Genomic DNA, 12,460 nt, shown 5'->3' with positions numbered 1-12,460 from the left:
GGTTTTGGAACATCTAAATTGTAAATACGTCATGTGTTGCATAATACGGCCAGTATAAAAAGTGAGGAATCTGTGGGGATTACATATGGAGTCACACCGCATTTCTTATTAGCCGGTTGCAGACGCCTGGCGGCCATTACGTTGTAATTTGCACCAAGCTCTTGAGGGTTGGGACATATGAGTGGTTTACACTTGGCATTTAATTTTAATATTATAAAACTACATTATGATTAAATATTAAATTAAAATAGCAAACTTCAAGTTAGTTTAAGCTAATTTATTAAGTATCTAATTAGGACAAAATAAGATTGATGCGCATTTAAATCTTGTAACGCTTTCTAAGTTTGAGCCTCGTCGATTTCTACATACACACTTAATACTAACTTCTACGTGATTTTAAACAAAAGCCGCAAGTCGATAAAACGCCATCAGTATTAAGTACCTTATTACTTGTACAATTGTATTGTACTTTGTAATGTAAATGTGAAAACGTCCACGCAACATGGTTGGCAGAATTTTATTGTAAACTCCGCAATTTTACTAGGAAAGCTTTTGAGTTTCCGCACGAAGCACGGCCACTAAATTTCCCTCGTTCTGAAATATACATCGTGATAATACACTTAGGTAATAAATATGCACGTACGAAATAAACTAGGCAAGTAACGAGTTGTAAATGAATAGTAATTACATTTAACTACTATGTTTCGACTTTTATAATACTGAATTGCTTCCTTTTAACTGAGGATATTTAAATAACCTAGGATATACTGACAATGTAAGATATGTTATGATTATGACTCTTGGTGAATTTTCGCAATCATAACTGGTGGGACTACCTTAGTATTCACTTATGTGATTTAAGCTACAGGTCCTTAGCTTAAAGGGTTTTACATACAGCTTCACAAAATGTACTCAGTACACAAAACATAAGAACATTCTATGATACTGCAGCATACGTTAAATTATGTTCCTTAAATATCTAGGTATCTCATCATAACCATAATCTTTCTTTAAATCTTTCTCAAGTATGTTTGCAAAACATATTTGTTCAGTTTGATAAAAAACCTCACACAAAAAAAATCTGGTCTCTCCAAAGACCATGCCATGAAAGTTTGATCAACCAACTCTATGAATAAAAAGTCCCTAATTCCAGTTATATCCAGTCCACTGTATCATCATCAATATTTCAAGGGGACCATCATTTATGGGTTAGACTACCCAACACACACTGCAGACAAAACAGTCGGCCGACAGTTTGCCCGATAAAGGAAAAAAACATATTTGTCATGAAAACTGTGAATTCAATAAAACTTTCAGTCAGTCTGATACCGGCTAAATAACAAAGCTTTGTAATGTGCGTACTTCCATTCCATTCATCTTCATACTGATTTATGAGCCCGTACAAACTATCGGGCGTCTAAAAGTTTGTAGTGTGCTCTTAACTGAATGATATTTGGTAACATGGTCATTACATATTACAAAGTTTCCGACCTGCTTTGCTATTAGATTCATTATTTATCCATCAGTGTGGTAGCGGCTATTTCACTATCAATTTTAAATCAGATTTTGTTGGCATATTTTGCCTTCCAGTGTGCCTTTGGGTGATGCAAGCGAAGCATGGTGGCATCATAATATACATGAAGCTTTGCAGTTTCATGCCTTGCCTTTTTGGGTAGCTGAAAACGATTAGAAAAAATATAAAATATTGAATATAAAAAACTAAATATAGCAAGTAAAATGTTTGTTTGGAATATAATCCTTAGGAGCCCGAAGATCGTCATATTGTCCATACAATCGTCATGTCAAAATGATTTCCACAAATTTTAGGAACATGTCTCTCTAATTTTACTTAGATTTCCACGCCCTATCTATGCAAAATTATTATGGTAGTGCTGTGACTATATTTCTCATGACGCGATGGTCAGCTCTGTGCAGCTCTGACGTACACAATCCGATTACAGATACCTCCATACGTCGATGGACACCAGTTTCTAACGTAATCACTGTCACAGGTGTTTTATGGCAAATATGTGACATTCGTAATAGTGTAAAAAACCTCCCATCATGTTAGAAAACTGTAAATAAAAATGCGAAGTAAGCTCAGCGAAACAAACATTACTTGACTAATTAACTTACTTCATCTAAAGCTATGCGTAGAACTTTTTGTCTAACAATTTGTATTCAGCACTTTTCAACATTGCCTTTAAAATTTGTTAAAATGTTTTGTCTCATTAATCATGTTTCTCATTCTAAATCTTACGTTGACGCATCGTATTATTCGTATTACGGTAATCTTCAAAATTCTCACATTTTGTAAAACGCCCAGATTATGTAGCCGAGTTCTGGCTTCCTAACAATTGTCTGTTAACGTTATCTTCCGCAATTATTATGTATAGTTTTGTAATGGGATTTTTAGAACTAATTGTGTTAATTTCTGAGATAATTACATGTAATATTGTGACACGATATAATTTCTGTTACCTGTCATTCATCATGTCATTGTTCTTTTAATACAATATCTACGATTCAAGAAACAAATGTCCGCTTACGTAAAAAATTACGTCCTATAGGAACTACAATACACTCTCGAACGTAAACATATTTGTAATTACACAACAATAGTACAATCTAAAAACAACAAACACCTAACAAAACAAACGTTGTATTTAGTATTTACAATACACTTGACGCTAATAGTGTACCTACCTATGTAGGAATTACATCATAAGTGTAAACTATGTTAAGTGCAGAACCCTCACTAGCTGCATCTTCATATAATCCCACACCAGAGAAAGTGGGTCTCGTTTCATAAGGCCAAACATACACACACACACACAAACGTACATAAATACATTTGTACTATCAACCAATGACATTAATGACCCACCATAAGAGAGATTTCGTAGAGACAATCAAATATAATAAGGTCGACATTTGGCATGCACAGTACACTGTAAAGAGGATAAGTCTTTATTGTTTTTACAGTTTCAAACGATATTTCGACAAAGTGATTCATGCATTGGTCCATCATACACATATGTAGGTACATACACTCACACACACACGCACCTGTGTTCATTGTTTTATCCCACGTGGGCAATTAATCTTACTAATGCATTCCGTGTCACGCCCGTTCATAGTTGTGAATGATTGTAGTACAAATGATAATATAAATCTTATTTAATAAAATACATCTTATAATTCAGACTTAATGACGTAGAAGTGATAGGAAACATAGTTGCATAATTTATTTATGCAATCAGGATTTTCGAAAATATTAAGCTTGAATAGCTAGAAAGCTGACTATCTTTTAATACTTAATGAGACTATTGATATCTTGCGGTTTTCTTTGCATCTTGAGCGAAAAGATAGCGTTACTTTCGAATTAATAAGTATACATTTAATAGTAGTTAATTTCCTAAAGACATGTGTTAAGTACTAAATAACAATCGATTAGCCCACAATTACCGGTAATCAAATTAAAAAAAAACTATATCTAGTATCACAAACACTGAGAACTATTAACACCTCATCCGGTTACAAACATAGACTAATTAGAGTCCTAACATGACTCTCATATAATAATTATACTTTAAATTAATACCAGCACAAACTTTTGCTTTCAACCGTACAACTTTCGCCAATCACATTTTTTCTGAACATAATTCATCGAGTCCGTCGAAAAGTATGAGTAATAATCTTACTACGTAACACTATACAAAAAAAACATGGCCGCGGGCATAAACACATTAAAAAGGAACTAATAAAAATTCACTGTGATAATAAAAATAAATAACCGAATAGCCCATTGGTTTTTAAACTTCGAACGTAATAAACAACTGAAGATCTAGGCTGCATTTACTCACGAATGCAGGTAAATGGCACCTGTCCAGTCCAAAACGTGGTTCCTTCTATACGTGACTCCGGATACTGGCAATTTATAACGCATTGATAATACTGGCTGTATTTTACGAAAGAAAAGCAAAGAAAATTGAATTCTTTTTCAAAGTTAAAGTTGTTACAAAAATAAATCTTGGTGGAGTATTCCTAAGTCATTGTGCATTTATCCTTGCCTTCTGAAGACAGAAATATTTTTAGGAATTCTTACGTGTACTAATACTAGAATAGTTCATCAGAGGTCAATGTACCAATGTGTTCCAAGCATATCAATATTATTTCATAAAATTGAAATTACCTCAGTAATTGCCTGCAAGCAATTATTCATCGCATCTAATACGATGTCAGCATGTCGATTCTATAAAATATCACAACTCACTTCGACATCACTCTCACTTCGACTTCGATCTAAAGGTAGAATTCCGTGGACGCGACAATAGTCAACCTATGAAAATGTATGGCACCGTTGTCGAGGCCCGTGACAGTCGCGCGCGGCCGACGAATTTCGTAAGCTGCTCGCGACATTGTCAAAAATTTAATTCTGGTTTTACTAAAATTCTATAGATGTTATTAAGCGCTAGACCATGTTGAGAAGCGTACGGCCGCGAGCGGCTCACGAAATTCGTCGTCCGCGCGCGACTGTCGCAGCCCTCGGCAGCGGTGCCATACATTTTCATAGGTTGACTTTTGTCGCGCGCGGCTGCGACAATCGCGACCCACGGAATTCTACCTTAAAGTTTCGTGATTGACATTGTCAAACTACACTAGCGCTACACTATCGAGCGTGTTGACAAGTTGAACTAAATCAAAGTCGAGATTTTGACAGATCTGTCAAAATCTGTCTATCTATAGGGGAGGTAGGGGAGAGATGGGCAGTTGGGAGACATGATCAAATCAGAATAAAAGGGGGGTCCTTTTATTCTGATTTCTGATCATAGTTTTGTTTTTTTTTATTGGGTAGTTTACGTTACCGACTGGTAACGGTGTTCATCCATAGACTATCTGTCATTTCTGTGAGTTGTCAAGAACAAACACTCGTAAAAGTACTTAAATATTTTGTTGCGGTTTCGGATCGTTATAAAGAGAAAACTAATGAAAGGTATGTGTATTTTCTATTATTAATTATTGATTGTCAAAATCTCCAGTTACAATTATAGTAAGTCGATGCAATCCACACCTATTATACCTTTAGAAGAGAGTACTACAGCAATAGTTAATGGGCCCCACGTTTTTATTTTAGTCTAATATGACCGGGACCACCTACGTAGGTTGACAGGTAAGTAACTATTTTTTATTTTCTAGTTTTTAGTTGATTTTTCTTTCTTTCTTTCAATGCTCCCTATGGTAGGGAGGCTTGGACATACCATGTAATGTATAATTTGTAAATTTTTGCTCTTCTTCGTCAGTGAAAATTTGTGAGGTTATAAATCTGCGCGAAAAATCCTTTATAGAATCTTGTTTCAGGTACCGTTGCCAACTTGATCTAGAGACTATTATATTTAAAATAGTGTTTAAATAAAGTTCTAAGTGTTTTAAAGTGATTAAGTGCCTACCTTTAACGATGGCTAGAATGTTTTTGCTTAAATATTTATTAGAAGAAGCTCATGCTTTAGATAATTTAGAAAAGCGTCAACAATCTGCTAGAATTCGTAGTTTATCTTTATTAACTCGCGATGATGACTATGTGAGCATATATAGATTGTCAAAGGAGCTAATTGACCAACTGGAGTCTGATTTACTGCCCCTGATAAAGCCCACAAAACGTCGAGGCAAAGGACTTACAACTCGTGTAAAAGTAAGTATTGACACAGTTTATAGTTGAAAAATTGTAATCAAGCACACAATAATAAGAAAAACACTTAGTTCTTAATAAGGAGTATTCCCTTTATGTGGTTTCCCCGCCAGCTGATATGTTTTCAAAAGACTCTGTACTTCAGTTATAATATTGGTATTCTCTTAAGCATGAAAATAACCAAATTGGTCTCAATTTTGTTTTCACTAAATCCAGATAAAGTAGGTATTACATTTTTTATTGTATTTATTGTTTCACAGATACTATGTACTTTATCATTCTTGGCTAGTGGCAGTTACCAGAAGGTTATTAAAGAGGGCATCAGAACTTATTTATCGCAACCGTCTGCATCTCGTTGCATAAATGAAGTAGTGGAAGCTCTGAACAATCCGGCCGTAGTAAAAAAATATATAAGGTTTCCTCAAAATCAGCAAGAAAGGCAAATTGGCGCTGTCAGTATTTTTTTTCGTAGGGTAAGCATAGATTATATTCACAGCACGAATTTAGAGATTTCTGTTTATTTTATACTTAAAAGCTGCCTCAAATTCCTTACAATAACAAATTATAACTAAAACATCATATTTAGCTAAAATTCTGTGTCAAAACTGATAAAATTAAAACTGATTAATCTCGGTTGACATTTTGTCGAGTGGGAAGTCACTAGCACAGCATTGGTCGATGTCGAGCTCACTTCACTTCGCAAGTGATTAGGTGATGTTTACAGAATGCAAAATCAAGGTCGTTCTGAATCGAATGCGAAGTGAGAGTGAATAGCGAAGTGAAATGCGAGTTGTTGTTCGAATTTTATAGAATCGACGTGCAGGCAGGCCTTGGCCCTGTTGGCCCCGCTGGGTTGCTGACAGTATTCTACTTGTGTAGCCCTTTCATTTGATACCCATATTGAGGGGCTGTGCCATTTTGTGCCGGCGGCCATATTGGATTTAATTAAAGGTGTATACAAAATTACAGACCAATCGGTTGACAGGAAGAGGGTGAAATTTGAATTACTAAATTTGATCCAAGAATAAATAATAAAACAAACGGGGTGAGCTAAATAAAACCGTTTAAATATCTCGTAATGTTGAAACTGAGTGTAATTTTTAGGAAAGCTCTTTCATTATATCTAGCCGAATATAAGAAATGGCAATAAAAGTTGATAATGATCTGTAAAATCTGATTTTTTATGCAATAAATTGTGAAAAAGTGCCCATCCCTCCCCTACCTCCCCTAAAGTATGAAATGACATTACGAATCGAAGTGAAATGCGAGTTGTTGATCGAGTTTTATAGAATAGCAGTACAGAACTCACTGAACACTAATTCCTAAAAGCCATAAAAGGCGCGAAACACTGATACTTAGGCTAGATACATTAGATCTTTGAACTTTACGTTACTTTGTTTAGTATTCATCAAATTGATTTATGTTTTCATAGCTCTTTCCCGCGGTTCCACTCGTCTCCTGCCTCCCGAGAGATCTTCTTTCCGCATCTAAAATCGGCATCCGATAAAAAGAAAAACCCTGTCTATGTAGGTACTAAATTTGTCAATCAGTTCAGATGCTTTACCAGGAAAAAATTTCAAGAAACTCAAACTCACTATAGCATTTATATCCTAGTTAAGATTCGGACGCAAAACCGCAGAAACCTGCGCGTCGTTGTCGGCAAACCGCGGTTTTACCTCGTGTGCTGCTAACCTACTTAGTATGCGGCTTCCGTCCTGCGCCTGCGATTATATTCAGTGATTTCGGTGTAACATTGGATCGCAGTTTGCAAGTTCAACGGTTCCATTAAAATTCCTGAACAAATATGCATTTTTTTTGGTTTCGGATTTTGGTATTTTATGTGCAATAAAATATGCCAAAAGGGGTATTTTTTCGTGGCGACTTATTTCGTTTGGCTTCCTACATACGAAGCGCCATTTTGGTTTTACAATTCTGATAGAGAATAGCGCTAGAATTAAATAGAACAGAAAAAAATTTAAAATAGACAAAATCCACAAATAATTGTGGCATGGCAAATTTAATGAAACATCGAAGTTGTTACCTACTCTCGAGTTTTATCTAATCAAAATATTTTCAAAAGATTTTCAATGTGCTATCATCTCGTTTCAGGCGAACTGGTTCAAGGCGCAGCAATACTGCCGCTTCCACGGCATGCACCTGGCTTCTATCTCCTCGCAGCAGGAGAACGATAAGCTGGAGCAGTACGTGAAGGACTCAGGTATATTAGTTTATGCTCAATGTCACTGTCTTCCTTGGGATAGGCAGTTAACAAATATTCCTTACATAGACTCAGTTTTGTAGGCAGAAATATATCCGCCTCCCTTAGGATTAGGTAGTATTTAGTAAAAAGTCCTACATAGACTTAGTGCACGCTTAAATCGATGAATGCTGATAATTATGGTATCTAGTAGATGTAGGAATTGAATGGCTATTTCCGTAGATACTATCTACGCCATTCAATTCCTATTTGTTTATGTACTATCAGCATAATATTTATAAATATTAGTATAATGCATGGTCTCAGACATTAAATATTTTTGAGTTTAGTAGCGCTCTTTATCGAGTAGGGTTGTGGTGGGTAACAGTTTTTTTTACTGTCGATAGGGACTTCAAAAGTCAATACAAAACTTGCCTGCCAATTAGGTCTCCCATTACTTTTTCCTGTTGTTGCAACAAATTGCACTGAATAAACAAAAATAACCGGGATAGGTCGTGTGTCCTTTATTTGCAAACAAAAATTGACAGTCGGCTGTCAGTTACATCGAGCAGTGCGAGTGCATTTACATACATACAAAACGGACGTTTGTAAAGCCAATTGATTGTACGATGTCCAAATTCACGCAGTTTATTTTATATTTGTTATTCAAACATACCGTTTTATATAAAAACTGTCAACACGCTAGCAAATTGGACGCTTTTTCGTCAGATAGTGAAAAATAAAATACTTTTATTAACATCTTTCGCATTGCATTTCCAGGTTACGGCCGCGAGCACTTCTGGACATCAGGCACAGACTTGGCAGAAGAAGGCAGCTTCTTCTGGATGGCAAACGGCCGACCTCTGACCTTCGTCAACTGGAACGCTGGGGAGCCCAACAACTTCAGATACGAGAACGGAGAAGAAGAGAACTGCTTAGAACTCTGGAACAGAGACGACAAAGGTCTCAAGTGGAACGACTCTCCTTGCTCCTTCGAAACCTTCTTCATTTGCGAAGTCAGGTCTGATTGATGGACCTCTCCGCTAGATGTCATTAGTTGTTGTGTGATTGCATTGTAGCGTGCTAGATGTCGCCATTTGTTTCCTGTCTGCCCAGCTGCGACTGCGCAGATACTTTTCGAAACTATTTAGAATTTCAGATAGTTTCCTGAAAACCGGACCCTGACCAACTGTATTACTGAAGGGGGATTTGTAATCCCTTTAACTGAGAATCTACTGATCTCTTTAATATCTAACTTGCCTCTTGTATAAAAGCAAAATGGAACGTAAATATTACTTTTATTAACAAACCAAATGAAGTAGCCATGTGTGAGTGCTTGTGTTAAAACTATCAGTTTTGTTCTATACGATTGTTAACTTTGTAAAAAAAATGTTTGGCATATCAGAATAACGTTCGGTCAGTATCAGTATACATAGATAGGTAACGATAAGTTATAATTGATTATTTATTTTTTTAATTACGACTTCAATTGGGTCGTATTCGGTAAGGGTAAAAACTAAACGAATTGCAATAGATCTGGATACTTTGACTTTTTTATTTTAAAAGCGATCACTGCCTTATGATCTTATGAACCTCCGAGCAAGAGCTCAAAGGACACGCTGTGTCCATAGTCAAACATAGTGGGTAAATAAACTATAGTTACCTTAGTTGTAAATGTATAAAATAGTCTTAAGTACGGACAATAAACAAATTAAAGTAAGAATTACAGTTGTTTTTTTCAACTCCCCGTGCACACACAAAATAAAATCGTCATCATCAACCTCTTACCCTTATCCCAATTTTATTTGAAAAATAATAAATGCTGTTTATTTGCTTTGAAAATCTGTACAGTAAGTATGTGAAACTTTAGCGATCTCCGTTCGTCTCACCTCACACATAAGGATGTACTTAATTATACCTTCAAATAAGTAAAACATCCTAACTAGACTCACAAACAATTACACTTAATAGCCAATAAAATACCATTACGGTAACAGCACCAGTAATTTTAGTTCCCTGAGAGCAACTGCAAGTGCATTACCAATAACCATAAAATTTAACGCGACATTACTTAAAGCGTTAAGAGTAGAACCTTTAAGTTCGAACCATTGCGCTTTATGGTTGAAACCTGGTGCGCTAAAGCTGGTCTCAAGCAGCAATGGACTAAATAATGTAGTAATTGAATGAGCGTATGGCTTTATTGGGACGGTAAAGCTAGGATGTTCAATTTTCTTGGACTATTGGCGAGTTACAACTTGATTTTTTCAAAACTAGCAGAGTAAACCTTTCAGAATGACATGCTTTACCAACCTTGAGTTCCATGTTAAAATAGCCTATTATAATAAGAGAATTTAGAGAAAGAGACATGTTAACTCATTATAATAACCATCATCTATTGATTATTTAATCCAACTGTGAACACTCGATGGAAAATGGAAAAGCCATTCATTGGCCATTCACACTTTCTCTATATAGCGAGACCCAAGACTAGCTCAGCAATACGTTTTTCACTATATCTACAGCAACAAAGTAAAAAAATATATGTAAAAAGGTAAAAGAACGCATGTTTACGTATTGCCGTCCAAAATGCCGTCAGTTGACTATTAACTTCCTTGCCAAATGTCATTTGCATTACTCATTTCATGCCCCATTTATATGTTTAATTACTGGTAAAATAGTAAACAGATTTCATATCTTTCGAAGATGCAGTATCCTTAATATTCATAGATATAAATAGCTGGTAGTTAGTAAAACAATTTTAACTGCTTTAGAATTAGTTTATTCATATATTAATATAGTATTAATTTCAGTTTCAATACAAAAATAAAATTTTGTTACCCCTTGTACCTTATCGACAGTAAAAAATATATCTACTCCTGTATTGACCTCTAACCGATTGCTCTTGAGAAACTTTTCTTTAAAGAAAATCACTAATTGGCTTCGGGATATCTATAAATGGATTTCTATAAATGAATACCTAACCTATAACTTTTCAAATAGGCAATCGAACTACAAGTAGTTTAGTCTTAACTAAATAACCAAAAATAAAAAAGTTTCAAATCGACCAACAATCAGCGAACAATTTTCAGTACTGCCTTTACCTATAGGTACCTTTTTTATTTCTCACTAGCCTACTGCAACTTACGTCCGTTAGCTGCCAGTTATTTCCTGAAAATTTCATGCGTCCGCCGCGGCGCGGGTGGCGTATGTAAATGAAATGCCGAGAGGGTGACTGGGCCAGGAGTGGGGGGACCACGGAGTAAAGAAAGATGAGCGGAGATGAAATATTGCAGGTAGGCCAGGCGCCATCTTCTAGGTCAAATAAGTACGGTAGGCATGACCAAAACGATCAGTTACGAGTGTAGAAGTACTAACGAGGTGTTCGGGTTCTTTGAATCGTTAACGATTTTTGGTTTATTGATGCTGATTACAAAAAATGGTCGGGTCCAAAGAAGGCATATATAAGGACGAAAATAGTGACGTTCCTCGTCCCTCGCTCACCCGCATGTTGGCGCGCTACTTTCTTAGGCGATTTTCGGTTATAGCACCTCCGCTAGTCATTTTGTTCTCCGTGGAGGTACCAGTCCAGGAGTGGGAGTAAGCACGTGCTCCCGAACTTATTAATAACCAAGTCACGTGTCTAGGAGCCTCCGTCACAGTTCAAAGCGTTCGGAAATCACAGATATTATTTGTTGGAACGACAGCTTATGGGATTGGAGATTGCATTTTTTTAATTGAAAAGGTTTTTTTTTAATTTAAAACAAAATTGCTCTGACAGGGATAAATAATTCGTTTTACGTTAATGTTATGGACGATCGAGTTAGCAGTGAAGCTATGTTTATCACGGATTTACAATATTTTTTTAAAGAACAATGAATTGATCTGCTCTGAAACGTGGATCGAAGGAAAGCAGTATATGCTTCTGCTTGAGCTAAAGCTTACCTAACTTTACTTAACTCTGTTAAGTTTAAAACAATATCCCCCTTTCGATATACTAAACCGTTTCGTAAGCCACCAGAAATATATTCCCATTTCAATAACTACCACAAAACACAAGCATAACTAGGTAAGTGCTTATAGAATATCTCCCCTGGTGATCTGGGCGGAAGCCGCCCGCCCAGCGCATCCGCCCGCCCTCTCGCCCAACACTTGCAGTTTTTAGCTAAATAACACCATGTTATGTGGTAGCTTGTTATAAAGTTATTTAGTTGGTGTTTATTTTTAGGAGGTTATATTTAGGTGCTAGAATGAAGAGGTTTTGAAGGTTTTTGAGTAAAAATGTGGTCTAGTTTTTCAGAGTAGGTATTTTACATTCATTTTAGATTTCTTCATATTTTTTGATAACATAAAAGCACACTTGAATTTCTGTATAGGTATATTTTTTCTGGTTTTGGGATTAAAGATTAAAATGAGACATAATCTATAGGTACCTACCTATGCAACTACTGTCAAAATCAAATCTCTAATTGAAATTATTGAAATCCACCGTTACAGACCGATGACTTTTAATTTCTAAATATTAATTCACGTACAATTAATCCAAGGATATAGGTATAACAAAAACATTTCCTTAT

At 35.8% G+C, this 12,460-nt stretch overlaps 1 protein-coding gene across 2 annotated transcripts in view; it reads left to right on the top strand.

Annotated features, from left to right (window-relative positions):
* LOC110378378 (low affinity immunoglobulin epsilon Fc receptor) overlaps nucleotides 1-9,609 on the top strand; it is a 76,096-nt gene extending 66,487 nt beyond the window's left edge. For both annotated transcript variants that reach the window (XM_021337605.3, XM_064036878.1), the window contains 2 exons: nucleotides 7,799-7,907; nucleotides 8,667-9,609. In XM_021337605.3, the coding sequence (XP_021193280.3) occupies nucleotides 7,799-7,907; nucleotides 8,667-8,917 (360 nt within the window). In that variant the 3' untranslated portion in view covers nucleotides 8,918-9,609. The remainder of the gene's footprint in view (nucleotides 1-7,798; nucleotides 7,908-8,666) is intronic.
* Nucleotides 9,610-12,460: the final 2,851 nt, after the last annotated feature.

Source organism: Helicoverpa armigera, chromosome 11 (assembly GCF_030705265.1).
Source record: "Helicoverpa armigera isolate CAAS_96S chromosome 11, ASM3070526v1, whole genome shotgun sequence".
Taxonomy (NCBI): Eukaryota; Metazoa; Arthropoda; class Insecta; order Lepidoptera; family Noctuidae; genus Helicoverpa; species Helicoverpa armigera.
The sequence above is the reverse complement of the archived record's forward strand: the minus strand, read 5'-3'. Positions and strand labels throughout refer to the sequence as shown.